Consider the following 24382-nt stretch of genomic DNA (forward strand, 5'->3'; position numbering starts at 1 on the left):
TTCCTTCTCCAGCATTACCTGAAAAATCCTTCTCTGTTCAGCTTTTCCACCCTTTGACCTCAACACCGAGATCACACCTCCAGTTGAAGCTTTTATCTTGAGTCAGTGGAAGAAAGAAATGTTGATTTTCTCCTGCTCACATTGTGATTTTTACTTTTTAACTTTGATAGCATAGGCACCTATCTTATTTTCACAGAATAACTGTCAATACTTCATACGTTTTGAATTATTTAATATATTACCTTTAACCTTATATTAGGCAAATAAAAAAATAAATGAGGTGGCATTATTTAAGTAGTCATGTCATTATTTGAACTTACTTAGCCACAGACTGTGTTATAGGTGGTGAATGTGTTATCTGTGAGACTGTCTTTCCACAAAGCCTGAGCAGTGAGTTATCAGCCATGACCTGGCTTTCTTTGCTGTGCTGAATGACCATGAGCCGGAAATACCTCATCAAGTCAAACTTTTGGTATTCTTTGTCAGCATTACCTTAAACAATAGTAGCAGGCATCTTTGATATAGTCAAACTGAACAATACTGTTCACACAATTAAAGTTACAGGACAATTGCTTGTGCATTAATCATTTTATTTTAGACATATACAGGTATAACTAGCTTTGGTGAAAATTTCTATACCCTGAAAGAGTGCCTAGCACTGCATATAGTTGATGTTCAAACACTATTTTATGAAAATACTACGTCAAGTCTCTTTGAGGGATACAAAGACTTACCAGATACGGTTCCTGTTTGGTAATATTGATGAGAAGAAAACTATATACTGAAGAAATGAGCAGTGTTTGATGGATTCAAGGGTAACAATTTGAGAAAAATAAGACAAGGAAGGGGAGATTGTAGAGTGTTTATATTTCATGCACTCAAGAGCCAAGTGGACTAGAGGGTCTGAGACTGAACTGCATTGGCCTCACAGTGGCCTACATTAAGACACCCCCTCCTTATGCTGATGATAATAGAAAATCTATGTTTTACCAATTAAAAAAAAAAAAAGTAACCATTGTCATCGAGTCAATCCTAGCTCATTGCGACTCTATAAAACAGAATAGAACTGCCCCATAGGGTTTCCAAGAAGTGGTTGGTGGATTCGAACTGCTAACATTTTGGTTAGCAGCCAAGCTCTTATCTACTGTGTCACTAGGACTCCATTTTCCAGTGGTAATGTATAATTAGAGGTAAAGCAAAAGTCTTGTTCTCTCCACCTTGGGGAATTTTTTTTTCTTTTTTTATTGTGGAAAGTTTACAATTTAAGTCAGTTTCTCATACAAAAACTTATACACACATTTTTTTTCTAAGATTTTTTTTTAATTAACTTTTATTAAGCTTCAAGTAAACGTTTACAGATCCAATCAGTCTGTCACATATAAGTTTACATACATCTCACTCCCTACTCCCACTTGCTCTCCCCCTCTTGAGTCAGCCCTTTCAGTCTCTCCTTTCGTGACAATTTTGCCAGCTTACCTCTCTCTCTATCCTCCCATCCCCCCTCCAGACAAGAGTTGCCAACACAATCTCAAGTGTCCACCTGATATAATTAGCTCACTCTTCGTCAGCGTCTCTCTCCCACCCGCTGACCAGTCCCTTTCATGTCTGATGCGTTGTCTTCGGGGATGGTTCCTGTCCTGTGCCAACAGAAGGTCTGGGGAGCATGGCCGCCGGGATTCCTCTAGTCTCAGTCAGACCATTAAGTTTGGTCTTTTTATGAGAATTTGGGGTCTGCATCCCACTGATCTCCTGCTCCCTCAGGGGTCCTCTGCTGTGCTCCCTGTCAGGGCAGTCATCGATTGTGGCCGGGCACCAACTAGTTCTTCTGGTTTCGGGATGATGTAGGTCTCTGGTTCATGTGGCCCTTTCTGTCTGTTGGGCTCTTAGTTGTCGCGTGGCCTTGGTGTTCTTCATTTTCCTTTGCTCTAGTTGGGTTGAGACCAATTGATGCATCTTAGATGGCCGCTTGTTAGCATTTAAGACCCCAGACGCCACATTTCAAAGTGGGATGCAGAATGATTTCATAATAGAATTATATTGCCAATTGACTTAGAAGTCCCCGCAAACCATGTTCCCCAGACCCCTGCCCTTGCTCCGCTGACCTTTGAAGCATTCATTTTATCCCGGAAACTTCCTTGCTTTTGGTCCATTCCAATTGAGCTGACCTTCCATGTATTGAGTGTTGTCTTTCCCTTCACCTAAAGCAGTTCTTATCTACTGATTAATCAATAAAAAACCCTCTCCCACCCTCCCTCCCTCCCCCCCTCGTAACCACAAAAGTATGTGTTCTTCTCAGGTTTACTATTTCTCAAGATCTTATAATAGTGGTCTTATACAATATTTGTCCTTTTGCCTCTGACTAATTTCGCTCAGCATAATGCCTTCCAGGTTCCTCCATGTTATGAAATGTTTCACAGATTCATCACTGTTCTTTATTGATGCGTAGTATTCCATTGTGTGAATATACCACAATTTATTTACCCATTCATCCGTTGATGGACACCTTGGTTGCTTCCGACTTTTTGCTATTATATACACACATTTTTATGTGACCCTAGTTGCTCTTCCTATAATGTGACAACACACTCCTCCTCTCCACTCTGTATTTTCCATGTCCGTTCAGCCAGCTCCTATCCTCCTCTGCCTTCTCATCTCGCCTCCAGACAGGAGCTGCCCACTTAGTCTCATGTGTCTACTTGAGCTAAGAAGCACACTCCTCAGCAGTATCATTGTATGTCTTATAGACCAGTCTAATCTTTGTCTGAAGACTTGGCTTCAGGAGTGGTTTTAGTTTTGGGCTAACAGAGCCTGGGGGCCATGTCCTCTGGGGTCCCTCCAGTCTCAATGAGATCGTTAAGTCTAGTCTTTTTACTAGAATTTGAGTTCTGCACCCCACTTTTCTCCTGCTCCATCAGGGACTCTGTTTTATTCCCTGCCAGGGCAGTCATTGGTGGTAGCTGGGCACCATCTAGTTTTTCTGGTCTCAGGCTGATGGAGTCTCTGGTTTATGTGGCTCTTTCTGTCTCTTGGGCTCATATTTTCCTTGTGTTTTTGGTGTTCTTCATTCTCCTTTGCTCCAGGTGGATTGGGACCAATTTATACATCTTAGATGGCCGCTTGCTAGCTTTTACGACCCTGGACGCCACTCATCAAAGTGGGTTGCAGAACGTTAATACGCTTTGTTATGCCAGTTGGCCTAGCTGTTCCCCGAAACCATGGTCCCCAGACACCTGCCCCTACTACTATGTTCCTCAAAAAGTGGTTGTATTCAGGAAACTTCTTAGCCTTTCGTTTAGTCCAGTTGTGCTGAGTTCCACTGTTTTGTGTATTGTCCTTCCCTTCACCTGAAATAATTCTTGTCTACTATCCAGTTAGTGAATACCCCTCTCCCTTCATCCCTCCCCACACTTGTAACCATCGAAGAATGTTTTCTTCTGTGTTTAAATCTTTTCTTGAGTTCTTATAATAGTGGTCTCATACAATATTTGTCCTTTTGCGACTGACTAATTTCACTGAGCATAACGCCTTCCAGATTCCTCCATATTATGAGATGTTTCATGGATTTGTCATTGTTCTTTATTGTTGCATAGTATTCTGCTATTTGTATATACCATAATTTGTTTATCCATTCATCTGTTGATGGCCACCTAGGTTTTTTCCATCTTTTTGCTATTGTGAACAGTTCCTCAATGAACATGGGTGTGCATATATCTATTCATGTGAGGGCTCTTATTTCTCTAGAATATATTCCAAGGAGTGGGATTGCTGGATTCTATGGTGGCTCTATTTCTAGCTCTTTGAGGAAGCATCAAATTGATTTCCAAAGTGGTTGTACCATTTTACAGTCCCACCAGCAGTGTATAAGTGTTCCAGTCTGTCCACACCTGTCCAACATTTATTATTTTCTGTTTTTCGGATTAATACGAGCCTCGTTGGGATGAGATGGTATCTCATTTTAAACGTTTTGATTTGCATTTCTCTAATGGCTAATGATGGTGAGCATTTCCTGATATATCTGTTAGCCACCTGAATGTCTTTGGTGAAGTGCCTGTTCATATCCTTTGCCCATTTTTTAATTGGGTTATTAGCCTTTTTGTTGTTGAGGTTTTGCATTACCTTGTAGACTTTAGAGATTAAACCCTGATCAGATTTGTTGTAGCCAAAAATTTTTTTCCGAGTCTGTAGGTTGTCTTTTTACTCTCTTGGTAAAGTCTTTGGATGAGCGTAAGTGTTTGATTTTTAGGAGCTTCCAGTTATCTAGTTTCCCTTCTGGTGTTTGTGCATTGTTAGTAATGTTTTGTATACCGTTTATGCCAGGTATTAGGGCTTCTAGTGTTATCCCTATTTTTTCTTCCGTGATAATTATCATTTTAGATTTTATATTTAGGTCTTTGGTCCATTTTGAGTTAGTTTTTTGTACATGGTGTGAGGATGGGTCTTATTTTATTTTTTTGCAGATGGATATCCAGTTATGCTAGCATTATTTGTTAAAGAGACTGTCTTTCCCCAATTAACGGACTTTGGGCCTTTGTCAAATATCAGCTACTCATAAGTGGATGAATTTATGTCTGGATTCTCAATTCTGTTCCATTGGTCTATGTATCTGTTGTTGTACCAGTACCAGGCTGTTTTGACCACCGTGGCGGTATAATAGGTTAAAAAATCAGGCAGTGCGAGGCCTCCCACTTTGTTCTTTTTTAGTAATGCTTTGCTTGTCCAGAGCCTCTTCCCTTTTGAAGAAATTTTTGAAGAGCAGTTTGGAAAGGGATTTTACAGTTAGCCAGGGATGAGATCTGAAATAGATGGATTTGGATTGTAAAGAAGGGAGATTTTATTAAGTTTATGAGCTTCAGAATCTTATGGTACCACAGACTTCCTCTGTAGATGATTGTAGTTTGTGATAAGCTAAATGTTCTGTTGAATCCAGGTTTTCTACTTGGTGGCCATCACTGCATAGGGAACATACTAAGGACAGGTCAGAGTGGAGATCATTCTCCTTTTGTAGTGACTTTTATGAAAGCATTTGTGCCCTGTGACCTTGTTGTTTTCCTTGTTCTCTGCTGCACCCAGTGGAGGTCAAGCCACCCCAAGTGATTTGGTTAATCAGAAAAGAAAATCATTAGTGTCTGTTCTAGAAGAGTTGCCCATCTGTGGGAACAGGATGTGGGGTGGAGGCAATGCTTATGTAAAAATAAATAGCAAACAAAGCAATATGTAAGTTTTGTATCATGATGTAGATTAGACAATGCTTATTTTAAAATTAGAAGAGAGAAACATTGTTTTTGGCCAAAGTTATCAGTGAAATTCTAACTCTGGAAAATTTGAAGTTGTATTAATTTGGAGAACTAGTGGATTTTTTTATTAAAAGTGCTTTCTGCTTATATTTGACTAGTAACTTAGTAAATGGATTTGGCATCTTAAGCAAAGAAATAGCATAATAAAAACTGGTTTGACAGATTGGCCAGGCAGAGATATGTAGGAATGACTGGAAAAAAGGGAGAGCAGAGGCAGGGAGACAAATCAGTAGACTCCTAAAGTGATCCCTCTTGCTGCCTGTTATAGTGATCAAGGCATGAATTGGTGAGGACCTAGACTAGGGTGATTAGCAAATGGAATGGCAAGGAAGAGACTCATAGTGGAGGAATTGCTAGAACTTGGTAACATTGAATGTATGGATTTTATGTAGTGTTTTCTCTTGTTTATGTGCTTGGCTGCTAACCGAAAAGTTGACAGTTCGAACATACCCAGCCACTCTTTGGAAGAAAGACCTAGCAATTCACTTCCATAAAGATTACAGTCAAGAAACCCTATGGCGGAGTTCTGCTCTGTCACATGGGGTTGCTATGAGTCGAAATCAACTTGACAGTACCTAGTAACAGCAACTGCCTAGTAATATGTGGCTTTTATTTGTATTGTCTCATTCAATCTTCACAACAATCGTATAAAGTGTAGGTACTGTTATCATTCAGATCATGCAGTTAATAATTATCAGAGCCAGTACCCAAGCCAGCCTTGTTGTAAAGAACACAGATTTATCAAAGGCTAAAATAAAGAGTGATGCTAATGTTTTTAGTACGAGTCCTGATGCCTGTTAGGAGTGTTAAGAGTCTGGGTTAATGTTGATCATTGGAATACATATAACACAAACCTTCGTCTGTCTTTTTTTTTCTTTAGTGCGGCTTCATGACAGCATATCAGAAGAGGGCTTCCATTACTTGGTGTTTGATTTGTAAGTACACACTTTGTGGTCATTTACTTTTGTAGTCTATTTCAAGACCATTTTTAATTAAACATGATTTTTCTTATTGTACAGTCCAAATTAATGACCATAATATTTTTTAAATATTATATGCTCAACAGTATTTATTTAAAATTTAAATTAATCTTTATAAGTGAAACAGGTTATAAGTCTGTCTCCTTTTGGAGTATCCATTGTATATCATAAGTAGCTATCAGTTTAACCTTAGGGTAAAAAAATGGCTGACATACGCAATATTTTCTGTTGGATTTTTTTGAGCTATGGTATGTATAATTTATTATCTTGCATAAAAAGAACCCAAGGAAAGGTGGATCAAAAAAAATTTATTATCTTGCATAAAAAGAACCCAAGGAAAGGTGGATCAAGAGTTGCTTAATTTGGGGTTTCAGCAACATCATCAAGCTCCCATTCTTGGCTCCAGTTCATTGGCTTTCTCCTTAGACTGGCATGGTTCAGGATATTACTTGCAGACGTGAAAATGTCCACTGAAACACATTATCTCTTGTTCTTCTTAAAAATGAAAAACTTAGTTTACTGCCCATTTAATTTCACTCACCAGGACTGGGTTACGTGCTCACCTGTAACCCATCACTAGCAAGAGGAATGGGATTAACAAGATTGATTTAGACTACTCAGGATTTACAAACTTTGGTTCTATCAACAAGGATGAAGGGAAAATAATGGTTCCTGGGTAGCCAACCCATAGTGCCTACTTTGGATAGCAGGGATATAATGAGACAGGATATAATGAGATATTGCTAGTAGGAATTTAATCAATATACACTTAGGAAATCAGTTTGATACTACATATCAAGAAACTCAAAAGTGCCCATCCTCTTTTACATAGTATAATTCTAGGAGTAAAATCCATGAAAAGTATACCCTTTGTGCAGATGAAACTTTATTCTAAAAGATGTTTGTTGCAGCATCCTTTTTAATGGAAAAAGAAAAGAGAGAAAAACAAGGGTACAGTAATAGGGAAATAGTTGTGTAAGGATAAAAGGATAGTATGTTCATATAATGGAATACTCTCCCAGCATTTTAAAGTGATGTTTACAAAGGAATTTTTGAGAGAGATAAGTAAGAAAAATGTATTACTTCACATAATATGAGTATGGTGGTGTACTTACCAAAAAAACCAAACCTAGTGCCATGGAGTTGATTCCAACTCATAGCGACCCTATGGAACAGAGTAGAACTGCCCCCATAGAGTTTCCAAGGAGCGCCTGGTGGATTCGAACTGCCGACCCTTTGGTTAGCAGCCGTAGCACTTAACCACTAGATTTGGTTAATTCAGCCGTTCAATGATGTCGTTAAGAAACCACCTTCTTTTCATCTTTCTTTCTGCTTTTTCAACATATGGGCTTGTCCTCATGTACAGGCCCCCTTTACAGTCACAAGTTGACTGCCTCAGTCTCAGTATCACATTGACTTCCAAAGGCAGAAAAAAAGGGAATGTTAATTCATTGTATATATTTTTATCTATGAGAAAATCCCTCAGAAAATACCTGATGTCTGCTAATGGATCCTTCTTTAGAATTGCTTCTCATGCCCATGTCTAAACCAGGTATTGGCAAAGGGAATGGAATTACAACAGTTGGCGTAAGCCAATCATAATTCTGTCAGTAGGTCTGGGTAAGGAACTGGTCTCCCCTGCATCACATGAGTGCCAGTGAAGAACTAAATCATGGTTCTGTTTTCAAGAAAGGAGGGGGGAGTCTTGCCTTTTGGGTTAGCATGCCAAGCATTCCTACCACCTTGGTGTTCTGTGCATATGCTGTAGAAAGAGACACTAGTTTTGTTGATGAGCAATTCTTCTGCACAGGCTTCTCTCCACAGGCACAGTCCTTTCATGGCTTGCTCATGTGGGTGTAGTTTGACATGACTCTGTGCTGCACTAGTAGTCCTTCCCCTTCAGTCCCCTCTTGGAGCTTATATTTTTACTTTCTATGTTGTTCATATTTTTACTTGCTCTGATGTTTTCTTCCTTCTTGATGTCCCAAGGTTCCTTCTTTTATCATTTCCTTTCTGTTTGAAGAACTTCTTTTAGCCGTTCTCTTAGGGTAGGTCTGCTGGCAATAAATTCTTAGTTTTCCTTTTTCTGAGAATGCCTTGATTTCCCCTTCATTCCTGAAGAATGTTTTTGCTGGACATAGAGTTGATTGACTGTCCTTTTCTTTGAATGTTATGCCACTTCAGTCTGCCATCTTTGGTTTTTGATAAGAAATTTGCTGTCATTCTAATTGTTTTTCCCCTATAGTTAAGGTATTGTTTCTCTCAGGCTGCTTTAAAAAAATTTCCCTCGTCTTTAGTTTGACTGTGATGTATCTTAGTTTAGATTTCTTAGGGTTTATCCTATTTGGGGTTCACTTAGCCTGTTGAATCTGTAAGGTTATATCTTCCACCAAATTTGGGGAATTTTTAGGGTTATTTCTTTGCATACTTCTTCTGCCTCACCTTTTTTCTCCTCTTCTTCTGAAATGCTGATGACACAAATATTAGCCATATTATTATCCCACATATCCCTGAGGCTCTGTTTTTTGTTTTTTGTTTTTTTTTGTCTGTTTTGTTGTTGTACAGATTGGGTAGCTTCTATTGTTCTGTCTTCAAGTTCACTGATTTTATCCTCCATTTTCTCCTTTATGCTGTCGAGCCCATCAATTGATTTTTTTGTTTTTTATTATATTTTTCAGTTCTACTGGTTCTATTTGGATCTTCTTTATATCTGCTTTTTCTTTTCTGAGACTTCCTGTTTTTTATTTGTTTCAAATGTATTTGTAGTTGCTCATTGAAGAATTTTATTATGGCTGCTTACAGATCCTTGTCAGATAATTCCAACAGTTCTGTCATCTGTTTGTTGATGTCTGTTGATTGTCCTTTCTCATTCAAATTAAGATTTTTGTGGTTCTTGGTATGATGGGTGTTCTGGATTTTATTTAAATCTCCTGTTTTAGCAGGCTTTTCTGAAACCATACCAGTAAGGTTAAAAGGGTGTTACTTCATTGCTGTCAGGGAGGGGTAAAATCCCAAGTCCCTCATTTAGTCTCCATTGACACCCTGGGGGATGTACATCCTTACTTCTGGGCAGGATGGGATTACAGGTGTCCCATTTGGTCTTTTCTGACACCACCCTGACACAGGTTGGGGCACCCTATTATAGCTGGTATATCATAGAAGTCTAAGCCTCCCCACTTGGTCTTTGTTGATAGGGATGGGGTTTGGGTCACAGTGTTTTCCATGGTATTTGACTAGAGAAATATGGTTATTGTCTGAATGTTTTGTGTCATGTTGCTCTGCTCCTTTTCTGGTTCTTTGGCTAGAGAGAATTGGCTTTTCTTGAAGCGTTTTTTGTCTGAGCCTTTTCATATTTCCAGTTTGTGAGCTTTCCCATACCTAGTCCAGTGTATATATGAGGCAAAAAAAAAAAAAAAAAAAATCAGGAATTCACTTCCATGTCATTCCTAGCTGATCTGCCTTCTCTCTACCTTTCAGAGTCTTCTTATGTTTGTTTTATATGTAATGTCCAGGGAGTTTTGCTGAAATTAACAGAAGTGAGGAAAAATATATCTATTCTCTTTTATCCAGAACCAGATCTGTTGTTATTTCTTGATAGATCTAATCTGTCAAAGCTCTTTTTCTATGTAAATCAAAGGTATGGTATAAGCTGGTGTATGTGCTTCATGCTATGATAAATACTTGAATGGAAAAAGTTTTGTTAATGCTCTTTACCTTAGTACCATCGTTTAGAATTGGATTTTAATCCAATTCTTCAAGAAGCACTTCAGTGTTAGATTAAATGTAAAAGGAAGGCACCCTTCCTCCCCTTGATATGCCACTTTCCCACAACGATCAAGTTATTCATCACATAGTTTAGAATAAAGCTTATTTTTTCATGTACCTTTTTTTTAATACAGTACTTTGTAACTGGTGAGAAACATATAAAAATGTAGTAACCTGAAAACAAAATAGGATTTTCAAATACAGTGGACCACACTTGTAGCAATGATATTTACTCATGTTACTAATGTCTCTGAAACCAAAGTGAAGAGACTTCTGAGGGGGAAAGTTTACATTCTAGCCATAGTAATTTGAAATATGCTGACTTAGGTTACTTCCGGAATCAGGCAATTGAACCTCTGCTGTTAGAATGAAGAGCTCAGACTCATTGCAACTATTCTTCACTGCTTGAAGTTTTAGAAAAGCATTATCAGCCGTTCTGATCCAATAAATGAGGTCAATAAACTAGCTAAACACAATCTTGTACAGCATACAGCTTTAGAAACAATTAGAAAACAATGGTTAAAAGTTTAGATAACTAAAAAGAGATTGTAACAAATATAGATGGACAATTCCTCAAAATTACCTAATTTGTTGTAGTGATAGTCTATGAAGAGGAAAGTAAGTAGTTTTAGAAAACTGCATATTTTAAGCAGTTTTAAAAAAATATGGCCTAAAGATATGAATGAATACTCATATGGGAAAATTGGAAGAGACTTAGCCAATCAGCTACAACGTAAAATAACTACTTGAATCCTAAAGAAGGAATGTTCCTTTTGTTTGTCCTTTTGATGATGGTTTTGGCAGTGTGGTACTTGTGCATACTTCCTGTGGAATGTCAGCTATTCAGAATCTAATGGGAAGTTCTATTTTTATAGATACATTGAGCCTTCTTCTAATGGAATACTTTTCCTTTTCTAAAAGGCAAAGCAGAATAAGCCATGAGTTCTACAAAAAATTAAAGTCTTTTCTGGCTATTTTAAATTTATTTTTTTAATTCATATTTTTGTATATACTACTTCTAAGCACAAAGCGTTAGTGGTCATTTTTACAAGTAGATTCAAGAATCAGTAGGAAAGTCCTGTGAGAAGGCAAAAACACTTTCAAAGCAATTAATGAATGGCCCTAATTTTTTAGTGTCATCCTTCATCAGGTTTTGTGCCCAGCAGGATTTTCAGGGTTGTCGCAGCAACTCTAGGAGGCAAGAGAGGCTATATTTTTAGAGATGTGGATTTATCTGAAATCCAAGGGAACACCCAAACCAAACCAAACCCACTGCCATAGAGTCGATTCTGACTCCTAGCGACCCTGTAGGACAGAGTAGAACTGCTCCATAGGGTTTCCAGGGAGCACCTGGTGGATTCAAACTGCCAGCCTCTTGGTTAGCAGCTGTAGCACTTAACCACTACACCACAGGAAAGTGAAAAAATGAAGCTAAAATTATAGTCTCCAAGGGAGACACCTACAGGCAAAGACCATGGTCTTAAGCAGATAAGGCAGTCATCTGAAGGTAAGTGACATATATATTTCAGGAACTGTGTATCAGAGAAGATCTGCATCATATCCATGTTGGGTAAACACATGTAACAAAGTACAGAAATTTCATAGTTCTCCCTAAGCTATGGAAATATATATATGTATGAATAACATTTGGGTTGAATTATTGTAATCTCACTAGGGAACTAAAGCAGATAGGTTTGATTAAGGTTTATTGGAAAGAGTGCTTGACTGAGAATGAAAAGACTTAAGTTTCAGTCTCAAATCTTTGTTGTTGTTAGGTGCCCATGAGTTGATTCTGACTCACAGTGACCCTATATGGTAGAGTAAAACTGCCCCAAAGGATTTCCTAGGTTAATCTTTATGAGAGCAGATTCCCAGGTCTTTTCTCCTACGGAGCCACTGGTGGGTTAGAACTGCTGACCTTTCAGTTAGCTGCCAAGCTTAACCATTGCACCATCAGGGCTTCTTGTCTCAAAACTACCCTGAGATAATATTTAGCATTATCTTTTCTCTAATCCTCATTTTCTTCATATAGAATGAGGCTGGAGGACAAGATGAAAAATTTGTTAGACATCTGTCAAGTCCTTTTCTGTTTTATGAGGCCAGGATGCTATTCTCATCAACTCCAGATTTCTGGTAGAATTAATGGGACTTCTGATATTATTTTTAAATACTGAAAAAAATCTTAAGAGTCTAAACTATTAGGGAAAAATGCTGTTATTACATATTTAAAAAGAACATTTTTTTCCTAGCAAAAGCACATCTTGGTAAGTGAAGTATTTCTTTTTTGTCTGTTTTGAAATGTTTGTGTGTTGGACTCCAGATAAGAAATTGTATTCATCAGATATGTGATGAGTGCCTACCAAGTGGCAGACACTGTGCTTTTAGTGCTTTAGGAAAAAGGCAGTGCTGTTCAACATTTTGAAATAAATGTCCCATTTTGATAAATTCAGAAAGGAACCCTCTGAGAGAACCTGATGTGCTGCCTTCCCCTGCGACATTTTATCATATTTATACTGGCCAGAGAGCTCGGTCAGCTTGTATGATCTGTAGTTATTAGGAAAACATGTATGTATTTCATTTTCCCATATTTGAAATTATAATATTAAAAATACTTTTTCAAACAACACATCTTGGACTACTTTTATTGGTAATTCCAGGAACAAAGGATTAGTCAGATACCATCCCTTTTTCAAAAATTTTGTATTTCAGAAGAGGAATTCAGTGACTTCAAAACACCTATGATTTAGCCCTAATAAGACAAAAGCTATCAAAGTGTTATGCAAGGGTTTGAGAAAGAGAGAGTCAGCATTCATTAAATCAGGGAGATCAGGAAACACAGTGCAAAGAACTGAAGTTGAGTCAGACATAATAGTGTCCTTGGAAAGATTCCTTCATTCAGCAAATACACACTTAGTATATACTTACTCTTCTAGGCACTGGGGATAAGCTACTTGAAGGGAAGAGGAATGACAGTTTCTGCCTTTTAAAGAGCTAAAAGCTATCTCACACTTTTTATGTTCATGACATGCTTCCATCTACTGGAATATCTGGTTACATAATCAAAAAGTCAGCAATATTTACAAAACACATGCAAATATGGTATAACAAATCCCACGGCATCCGTGAAAACATCTGATATATGGCCCTAGTCACATGGTCATCCCTAGGGTTATTTAGTAGAATTCTTCTGTTATCCTGATAACATATTCCTGTATTTCATAAGGCATATATATTCCATATATATTTCAGTGATTATTAAATCTCTTTGGTGAGGGGTATAGGTAAGGCTGGTTTGATTTTTCTGAATGCCTTTTACCTATTATTCACAGCAAGTTTTATCCCTCTCAAAATCTACATAACACTATATTTCATCTGATCAGTATCACTGTAATAGTGGATTTAGAAACAGTATTAGCAAAAATAATTTTCACACTCATATCAAAATACGAAGGTACTACAGTAATAAAGCTATTTGGTCTATCAGTGCACTGTAAAACAATACTTGTTAAAAGAAAAAACTCAGGATTAAATGCCTGTTCAAGAGACAGAAAAATAAACCAATAATTAAAATATATAGTGTGACTTGTGCAATCATATTGTGTTGCATATGTGGTTTGGAGGAAAGACCAGAAGTAATGAGCCCAGTTAGAAGTTGGCTATACTAGAAAAAAAAAAAATTTTTTTTATACTAGAGTCCAGCTAAATTCCTTTTAAAATACTTCATAGAATGAATTTAATTGTTAAAATGGAGGATATTTAAGTAACAAAGAAATCCTGTTGTTATAAATATGCTCTATCTCATGTATGTCTTTAGAAAACTGGAGTTGTTTTTGAATAAAAATACCCTGTCTCTTTTTAAAAAGAAACTAAAACAAAAAAGTGCAGTTTTGTTTTTGAGTGGAAGATAAAATACAGGCTTGGCTTTTTCTCATGTATTACGGTGATCCACAGTGGCAAAATGAACCATACCACCCACACATCATGGGCATTTTTTTTTTTTTTTGTATTATTGAGCACTTTCAGTTTGTATAAGATACGACCTTGCCTCAAAAGTACTCTTCAGTTTGCAGTCTGTATGAGAGACTCTTTAATGATAAGTCTTATCTGATGGCTTCTAGTCAGGAATAATTGTCTTAAATTCTAGAAGGCCAATTTCTATTTCATTTGTTCACATTAGTAATTTTTACTCTTTGGTGAAAATCAGAATTTCTTGGTGATATATGTACACCATCCTTGTAATTTTCATTCATTAATGTACGTCAGGATTTCTTGGTTGTATATCTATCTACTCCTTCATATTCATCTTTATGAAGTAGGAGAAAATGTTACAGAATTTAGGACTTCTGAAACTTTGACAATGTTTTTTAAAAATACTGAATTAATTAAAAATCCAATTAGCACATGTATGTTTATCATAGCACTGTTCACAACTTTAAAAAGATGGAAATAACCTAAGTGCTCATCAATGAATGAATGAATAAAGCAAAATATAGTATATACATACAATGGAATACTACTCAGTGATGAACAATGAGTTCTCAAAACATCTTGGAACATGAATGAACCTGGAGGACATTATGTTGAGTGGAATCAGTCAATCACACACACACACATGCTATATATATATATATATATATATATATATATAGGGCAGTTCTACTCTGTCATATAGGGTTGCTATGAGTTGGAATCAACTTGACACTGGGATATATATATATATATAACATTCTCACTGTTGTGAAATAACATGGACAGGTAAATGTACAGAAACTAATGACTGACGTTCATTAGTGGTTACGAGGAATGGGGAAGGGGAGGAGTATTTTACATTTTAGATAATAGACACTTGTTATTTTTGTTGATGGGAAAAGTCACAGCAAATGAGGATGAAGTATTCACAGCTTGATGAAGACAAATGATGTCACTAAAAAGGACACAAGAAAAAAGGACCAGTTGGTAATTGCTATGGCATGTATAATATTGAAACAGCAACGAAGACAACCAAAAAATATATGTACAGGTGTATATGTATGAAACTGTGGTGGCACAGTGGTTAAGAGCGGCTGCTAACCAAAAGGTCAGCAGTTCAAATTCACACTCCTTGGAAACCCTATGTGGCAGCTTTACTCTGTCCTACAGGGTTGCTATGAGTCGGAATCAACTCGACAGCAGTGGGTTGGTTTTTTATATGTATGTACGTAGCCATGTATGTGTATTACCATCAAGTTGATGCCAACTTATAGCCACCCTATAGGATAGAATAGAACTTCCCCAGAGGGTTTCCAAAGCAGTATTCTTTACGGAAACACACTGCCACCTTTTTCTCCTGTGGAGAAGCTGAATGGGTATATATTTGGTATATATATGTGTGTGTGTATATATAAGTGTATGCATATGTACATGTATATGCATTTATGTGACTGTATGCACATATATCCATATATATATATATATAAAATAAAGCACATCAGAGATATAGTAACAGATACTTCCTAGACATAACAAAACACCTTATGGGATGGATTTCTGGGTTTGAAGGGTTAAGACTGTAGTCTTGTAGGCCATCTTGGGCAATTGGCATATATAATATAGTTTATAAAGTTATGTTGTACATCCTAGTTTGGTAAGTAATGTCTGGGGTCTTAAAACCTTGCGAGCAGCCATCTAAGATGCAACTATTGGTCTCTACTTGTCTGGAGCAAAAGAGAAAGAAGGAAACCAAAGCCTCAAAGAAAAACTAGTCTACGGATCAAATAGTCTTTACACACCACAGTCTCATCTATTCTGAGTCCAGAAGAACTAGTGATGCCCAGCTTACCACTACTGACCATTCTAATCAGGGCCCTGACATTCTATAGACGGACACTGATAGAATGGGATAAAAATGTGAAACAGGACCTCAAATTCTTGGGAAAAAAAAAGCCAGACCTACTAAACTGGTTGAGACTGAAGGGCTCCCCAAGACTGTTGTCCTGAGATATTCTTCAGAACTTGAACTGAAGCTAACCCCAGGTCACCCTTGTAGAGAAGTAACAAGTTGGCTCAAAAAGTAATGAATATCTCCCAGAAGTGCTTGCCCCTTTAAAAATATCACCTATATGAGACCAACGGTCACCAATTACTTTAAAACAATGATGAGGCAGGAACGTAAGGAGGCAGGAAAACTAGATAAAGGGAAATGGAACAACCAGAACGGAAATAACAAGAATGTTCACGCATTGTGAAAAGCGTTACCAACATCACTGACCAACTTGTGTAGAAATTGTTGAATGGGAACCCAAACTGCTGTACAAGCCTTCACCAAAAGCACAATAAAGTATTTTAAAAAATTCAGTTAGAATGCCTAAATTGTTTGGAGTTGAAAAGCAAGATATTTGTTAGCTAGAGCTCAGAAATCAAGACTAAATTTTTAAAATATGTTTTAAGATAATTAGAAATTTAATCTGTGTCTTTCTCATACACTAAAGGAAGCCAAGACTGATAGAATAAGTAGTTTGGTTATTTCTCAGAAAACAACTAAAACTTTTTAAATCACAGGCAATTGGGAGTTTGATGCCTAGAGCTATTAAAAAGATTTACTGCCTCTTTAGTTCAACCGGATTTTGAAAGCACAATTTTCTCAAAAAGTTAATTAAATGCAGAATTATTGATGCTTGTTAAAGTGCTGATTTCTTAAGCCTTTCTGCTCTTGGGTCAGATGGTTCTTCAAAAAGGCTAGAATTGTGATGTGAGGTATTGATTGTCATTTTAGTGACAGTGCCTGTGGACTTCCAGTGACATTCTCCTATGTAAGAGAATCCAAAAAAGTTACAACTTAAAAGATGTTGGACTAAGTTTAGCAGTAAGCTTCTTGAGTATGTGATATTTTCTGCCATGCTGTCATCCATTACGTGTCCCAGCCTGGACTTTGTAGGCAAGAAGCCCAACTCCTACTTGATCTCTGCTTACTTTTCCCTTGCTACTTGAGACACCCAAACTTGGCAAGTGCTGCTACTAAAATTTCCCCCTAAGCCTTGATACTTTTGACATTCTCTGCAGATACATTATTTCAACAAGTATTAATTGAGTGCTTAGTTTCTTAGTGCTGCTGTAACAGAAATACCACAAGTGGGTGGTGCCAGTGAACAGAAATTTATTTTTTCCCAGTTTAGGAGGCTAGAAGTCTGAATTCAGGGCACTGGCTGTAGGGGAAGGCTCTCTCTTTGTTGGCTTTGGGGTAAGATCTTTATCTCTTTCAGCCTCTGTTCCCAGGTTCCTTGGCTAGCCTCATGTGGCATCTGTCTTCCCTAATTTGTCTTTGCTTGCTTCTGTGTCTAATCTGCTCTTTTTATACCTCAAAAGTGACTAGGTTTAAGACAAACCCCACACTGATGTGACCTCATTAATATAGTAAAGAAAACACTATTTCCAAATGGGATTACATCCATAAGTATAGGGGTTAAGATTCCAACACATATTTTGGGGGGACACAATTCAGTCCATAACCTTAGTGTTGATTATAATACCAAGCTCTGAGCTAAGTATTAGAGATAAAACAATGAATAAAATGTAGCCCTGCTCACAAGGACCTTAGAACCAGCAGGGAAGAGAGACAGTAACTCATGGTGAGTGCTAAAGGAGCCTGAGCTCCTGGGAAGACAATGCTATCTATGGGGGCAGGGATGAGAGCGTAGAGATGGAGACATGTACACTGAGATTTGAAGGATAAGTAGAATTTACTTACTGATAGATTCTAACTCCTTTCTGCAATGCCAAGAGGAACAACGTGCAAAGACCCAGAGGAGAGAGACTGGTAAGTTCTAGAAATTGGTAATCAGTGTGGGTGGAACATAAGACTGAAAGAAAGGTCTCAGTCTTATTATTCCATGGACTAAAAGTTGATCCTGACTTTTAAATAGGAGAGCTAAATAGAGGAGTGATGAAATGAGATGTGTGTTTAGAAAGAGAATTCTAGCTACAAGTTGGGGAACATACTGAAGTCCTGATGAGAGATGCTAGTTCCCTAGACAAAGCAGTGCAAGTAGAAATGAAGTATACTGCTTTGAGAGTAATTAGCGAGATAAAAGTAATGGGATATGATGACAAATTGAATCTGCAGCTCTTTGTTGAAGGCTTCTGTCTTCTTAGAACATTCCATTTCTAAAATAACTAATATAATCTGATTAAAGAAAACAAATATTTTATCTCTCAAAATGCTTCAACTAGCAAATTGATAGCTGTGTAATTAAGATCAGTGAGACAATGGCACTTTGTTAATAGATATTTACCAGACTCAGATGTAGGTCCCAGTTCAGTGTTTTGGAATTTTGACTATGAGTAAAGCATGTAAAGTAAGGAAAATAAGGACAGTAGGCCCAAGGAAAGTATGTGACATTTCACACACTGAAGCATATTTTGAGAAAAGAGAAGGATTTACACAGTACTAAAACACAGTAGACACTCAGTAAATATTTGTTGAATATATGATTTGAATTATTTGATATTTTAAATAAGTGAGAAAAAGTAGAAACGGGTATTGAGGTTACACCAATTTCAATTGCATGTATTCATTCTTGATGTATACAGATATTTTATATAACATGCATTTATATTGTGTGATATGTGCTATTTCTGTGAGGGAGTGATGTAAATAACTTAAGCTGAGTTATTCTTGTGAAAATTATTAGGTTTGCTAATTCAATTTTAAAAAGTAGAACTAGAGTATTTAACACATTATAAATGGCCAATGCTAGTTTAGTAATAATTTTGCAGCTAATATTTGACTAACAATGTCATTTCAATATGTTTGTATTTAAACAGTAGTCTGTCATTTATTATGCTTGTGGATATGTCTGTTTTTTTTAGCACACCTGCCTGTTTAGCCACTGAAGTCTCTAGCCGTCTAGCAAGCCATTTGTGCATGTGTGTTTGTGTGTGTGTCTGTAATTTATGTTTTGTGTGTGTTGGTATGGCTGTGAATATGTTAATATTTCAAAAGACAAGAACAGTTGTTTTAAATAAGGTATTTCTTTAGACTTAGGGAATATTTCAGAAAAAAATATAACTTTCATTTTTCAAAACTGTTTTTGAAATTTCATAAGTTCTGAATCGCAAGTCAGTAAGCTGACATGAATCAGGGCCTTTATTGAATTTTCTCTCTCTCTCTCTCTATATATATATATGTGTGTGTGTATATATATATAAAACACCCAGTGCTGTAGAGTCGATCCCAACTCATAGCGACCCTATAGGACAGAGCAGAACTGCCCCATAGAGTTTCCAAGGAGCACCTGGCAGATTCAAACTGCTGACCCTTTGGTTAGCAGCCATAGCACTTAACCACTATGCCACCAGGGTTTCATATATATATATATATATATATATATATATATGTATGTATGTATGTATGTATGCGTATATATACACATGTATACACATGTATACACATATATAATTTATGATCTTAGTTCATTTTTCTTCTTTGTATTTTAGTGCAGTGATAGATTTATGAAATATTTTATATAAAGTAGACTTACTATTTTAAATATGATATTCCATTGACTTTCACTGTACTTTCTCATATCTTTCTAAAGGGGAGGGTGAGATATCAGATCTTAACAGTTAAAGGTGGCGGGGGGAGGATATCTAGCATTTCCTTTAAAGAACGTACTGTTTTCGTCTATGCCTGATAAATTTATGTTTAATCGTCCTATGCTGCCCTTGGCAGTTTGAACGCACCACCTGCTCTGCGAGAGAAAGTTGTGGCAGTTTGCTGCCGTAAAGATTACAGCCTTGAAAATCCTATGGGGCTGTTCTACTCTGTCCCACAAGGTCAATATAAGTCAGAATCTACTTGACGGCAGTGGGTTAATGCCAAGTTCACTGGTCTAACTTCCTTGTTAGGTAGATCCCCTCTTATTTATCTCTGTTTTTCCAGTATCTTGCTTAATTCCAGCTCAATATTTATTGAGATAGTGCTCAATAGATACTTGTTGCACCAAATTGAATTCTTATGATCCTACATTCATTTGTTCATTCACTTATTTATTTAGCAAACACATTAGTGTTTATTATATGCTTGGCACAGTGTTGTCATTGGGGCCCATAATGAGTAAGATTTTTGTCCCTTTCTTTAAAGCGCTTAAAATCTTTTGCATATTCATTTAGCAAAATGCGTATATTCAAAATACCATAAAGATAATCCTGCTATACCATATAGGTAGTTTCCTTCTACCCCTCTGTGTCTTCTTTGCTAGTTCTTCCTTATCTCCCAAACATTTGAACATAAGAGTACTCCAAGGACTCAGTCCTGGAATTTCTTCTGTTTTCCTATTTATACTCAACTTCCCAAGTATCTCATTCGGTATCATGACATTAAATTCAGGCCACCCAAATTTATAACTCCAGCTCAGACCTCTGCCTAAGCTCCAGACTCATATATCCTGTTGTCTACTTACCAACTCCACTTGAATGTTTAATTGGCATCTCAAATTTAAAATTTCTAAAACCCATCTCCTCATCTCCCTGTGGCCTAACTTGCTTTTATAGCCTTTCTCCTGTCACTGGTTAGTCCAGTTGCCGAGACCACAAGCCTTGGAGGGATTATTGACTCTTTTTGTCTCTCTTATACCCTATATCTGATTGATCAACAAATTCTATTTGTTTGAAAATATATTCAGAATTCAATAGCTTGTCACCATCTCTACAAATCCCACTATGACCCAAAGCACTGTCATCTCTTGACTAGATCACTGTACAGTTTCCTAACTAAGCCTCCCTGTTTCTGTCCTGTCTTCCTGCAGTCTACTCTCAACCTAGCAGCTGGAGGATGCCATCAAAATCCAAGCCAGAGCTGCCCGCCCAATCCAAAGTTTTCCCTTCTTTCCTCACTAACTCTTCCACATCTCCTTCCTTGCCTTTTTTTTTTCTTTCCTCATCACACTACCTCACCTACCATAAATTAAACCTTAATACATCTTGTTAATTATCTGTATCACCTACTAAAATGTAAGCTGTATGAGTACAGGGACATTTTATTTTTGCTCACTTTTATATCCCCAGTGACGAGAACAGTGCTGGCCACATAGTAGGCACTCAATAAATATTTTTTTCATAAATGAGCATGTGAGGAAACTTCTGGAGAGAATAAAAAAATTGTTTTGTAAAGGGTTTAGAGAGTTGTAAGAAAATATTTTAGGTCTTCTTCCTATTTTGTGGAAGCATAATGATGCTACAGTGCCAGCTGTTTGAAGGTCCGGTCCAGTTGCCCAGGCACTATTTAATTACAATGCTGACAATCATAGAAATTGATTTTGGGCCAAAACTAAAAATGGAGCCTTAGTTTAGCCAACTATCTATTTTGGAGCAAAATGTGACATCATACCACACATTTTAAGAAATACAAAGTAACTATGCCCATATGATCAAAATGGGTGTAATATTCTAAATCCAATAATTATGATGTACTTAAATTCAAAATTTTATTTTTCTTGAGTGTTTGGATGCTTATTTGAAATGTCAGTATGTACCATCTACCTTGATTTTTTTCCTTAGAGACTTTTTTTTTTTAAGCCAGCAAGAAAAATGGAAAATTCACTTACCCTAGGAGACTGATGCTAATAACTGTAATTATTTAAGCAGTTGAAGTCATTCCTGTTATTTTTCTAAACCCACAAAATACCAAGATTGAAGCATGCAATGTATACATGGCCTAATACATTCCTTCAGTAGTCACATTCTTTATTGAAATCTTTGCAAAGAAAGCCACTTTTGTTTGCTTTTTTAATCTCTTGTTTTGGAATTTGGAAACTATTCAACCCTTTCCAGAAATGTTGACCTAACTTGGGCATTTTCATGGCAGTAAAAAATATTTTCTGCCTGCTCTTACTTGAACAAAGAAAACCACTGTTCTGGAGGAATGATATCATCAACATTTGATTTCTGTCTTTACATTAGTGATGATATAGACCTTTTTTTTACCTAGCTGACAGTCATAAAACTTAAAATATTTGCTGTTGTTGTTACTAAGTGCTGTCAAGTTGATTTTGACCTATAGTGATGCCATCCTGACAGTCGTTGCTGTATTTGAGCCTATTGTGGCAGCCACTGCGTCAGTCCATCTCAGTGATGGTTTTCCTCTCTTTTGCTGACCCTCAGCTTTTCCAAACATGATGTTCTTCTCTAGGGACTGATCCCTCCTAATAACGTGTTCAAAGTGCATGAGACGAAGTCTTGCCATCCTCACTTCTAAGAAGCATGCTGGCTATGTTTCATCCAAGTCAGTTTTGTTTGTTCTTCTGGCAGTCCATGGTATATTCAATATTCTTCGCCAACACCATAATCCAAATGCATCAATTCTATTTGGGGACTCTGAATAGAAGTGAAATAATAAATAAGAGGCATAGTGCCCTAGGACTTATAGTATTTATTAGAACTTGAAGTTTATGCCTGGAATTGGGGGAAAGCTTTATAAGTGACCCAAAAAACCCAAGCCAAACCAGTTGTCATTGAGTAGATTACAATTGAAGCAATCGTATAGGACAGAGTAGAACTGCCTCATAGGGTTTTCAAGGAGCAGCTGGTGGATTCAAACTGCTAGCCTTTTGGTTAGCAGCTCAGTTCTTAACCACTGCGCCATCAGGGTGACAGTTAGTAATACTTTGGAGAAGTAAGATTGTTTTCCATATATGATTAGACTTAAAGGTATGTTTCTGTAACTTCATGCTTCACTCTTTATTTTCCTTGTTGGCCACCTCAATATGTGCATTCTCTTTTGTTGTTCTTGTAGTCTTACCCAAAGAAAACAGAAAGCGATTAAAAATAAACACCATGGTCTTCCTTTTGAGCGTTGCAGTACAAAAATGAATTTTAGGGACTATGATGTTGATTTCATCTCTACTAACTAGAAGCCTGAGCTACGCGGCTAAAACCCAAGAGTAAAAAGACACTTTATACTCCAATGAAATTTACTTAAGTGAATATTTAATTAACTGCCCTTATCTAATACATCATATTATTGGAAAGTCCTTTGGTGTTCACAAAGGCGTGTCTGACTTTAATAATAGCTAACATAAGTTAAGTACTTAGTATAACCCTCCTAGTCTCCACCAACACAAACTATGGTAAGCATGTCATTACACATTGTTTAACGCACAGTAACTCTGTGAGTGGTGTGTTATTATTATTATTCCTCTTTACAGATAAAGAAATTGAGGCAAGAGAGGTTAATTTCCTTGTCCAAGGTGACAGAGTAAGTAGCTGTACTAGGACTTAGAGTTGGATTTGCCAGACACTGAAGATGATGCTATGCATGACTTTGACATGGTGCTCTATATTCACTGTTTAGCAAAACTTAAATTTTTGTGAAAATTTAATGGTCGTGTATTGGAGCCCTGGTGGCACAGTGGTTAAAAGGTTGGCTGTTAATCAAATGGTCAGAAGTTTGAATCCACCAGCTCCTTGGAAACCCTACGGGGGCAGTTCTACTCTGTCCTATAGGGTCACTATGAGTTGGAATCCACTCAATGGCAGTGGGTTTGGTGTGCTTGGATTTAGTTTTGAATGATTTGTTTTTATCTTTCCTCCCTTCAGGGTGAATGTAAATGGAGAGCTTTTTGAAGCTCTGTTATTTTTCATTCAAACTCTGTCTGCCTTTCGTACCCTTCCCGCCGTACCCTTCCCCCCTCCACGGGCCTCCTCTTTTAACTGCATGCCCCAACTCCGAGTACCAATTTCATCCATTTCTTGATGTAAACAGTAAATGTCCATAGGCTTTAGAAAGAGGCTTTTCTGTAAGCTTCTGAAAGTTACAGAGCCTCAGTCAAGAAAGGACTCATTTACTGAATACAAAGGTCAACGCTAGTTTTCTGAAAGTTGGACCTAATTGAACTAAATCCAAGTCGACGTAATCAGAAGGTGCTTGACTAAGGGGAGCTGAATTAGGCCTCACATGCCAGGGTTATTGTGTTGAAACAAAAAATGGGAGCAAAACCTTTGGAACTAGAGTCACATGGTGACTAGATTTGGGGAGAGTTTTGCTGGAAAGTGGTTGATGATTACATGTTACATTTAATATATTCTTCAGGATTTTTATGTTACAAGCTAGAGACATCCAAAATGGCTTCAGCCAAAAAGCTAATTTATTTCCTCTAATAACTGAATAGTTCATGGGTAGCTCTGGTTTCAGATGTGGCTCAAAAGTGGCCCAAGGTCGATTAATTTTGTGTTGTCTTTTCTGGCTTATTGTCAGGCACATCCTCCCTGTATGGTGATCCCTAGAAGTTCCAGGCTTACATTATTCTTACAGCATTAAGTCTTATTGCAAAGAGAGCTTCTTTTTCCACTTATTGTCCATCTTTGGGCCAA

At 37.2% G+C, this 24382-nt stretch overlaps 1 protein-coding gene across 10 annotated transcripts in view; it reads left to right on the top strand.

Moving 5' to 3' along the window:
- Positions 1-24382, top strand: part of CAMK2D (calcium/calmodulin dependent protein kinase II delta) — a 368604-nt gene that overhangs the window by 191044 nt on the left and 153178 nt on the right. For all 10 annotated transcript variants that reach the window (XM_064285421.1, XM_064285416.1, XM_064285415.1 and 7 more), the window contains exon 4: positions 6175-6229. In XM_064285421.1, the coding sequence (XP_064141491.1) occupies positions 6175-6229 (55 nt within the window). The remainder of the gene's footprint in view (positions 1-6174; positions 6230-24382) is intronic.

The sequence above is a fragment of the Loxodonta africana genome, chromosome 5 (assembly GCF_030014295.1).
Source record: "Loxodonta africana isolate mLoxAfr1 chromosome 5, mLoxAfr1.hap2, whole genome shotgun sequence".
In the NCBI taxonomy this organism is placed as follows: domain Eukaryota; kingdom Metazoa; phylum Chordata; class Mammalia; order Proboscidea; family Elephantidae; genus Loxodonta; species Loxodonta africana.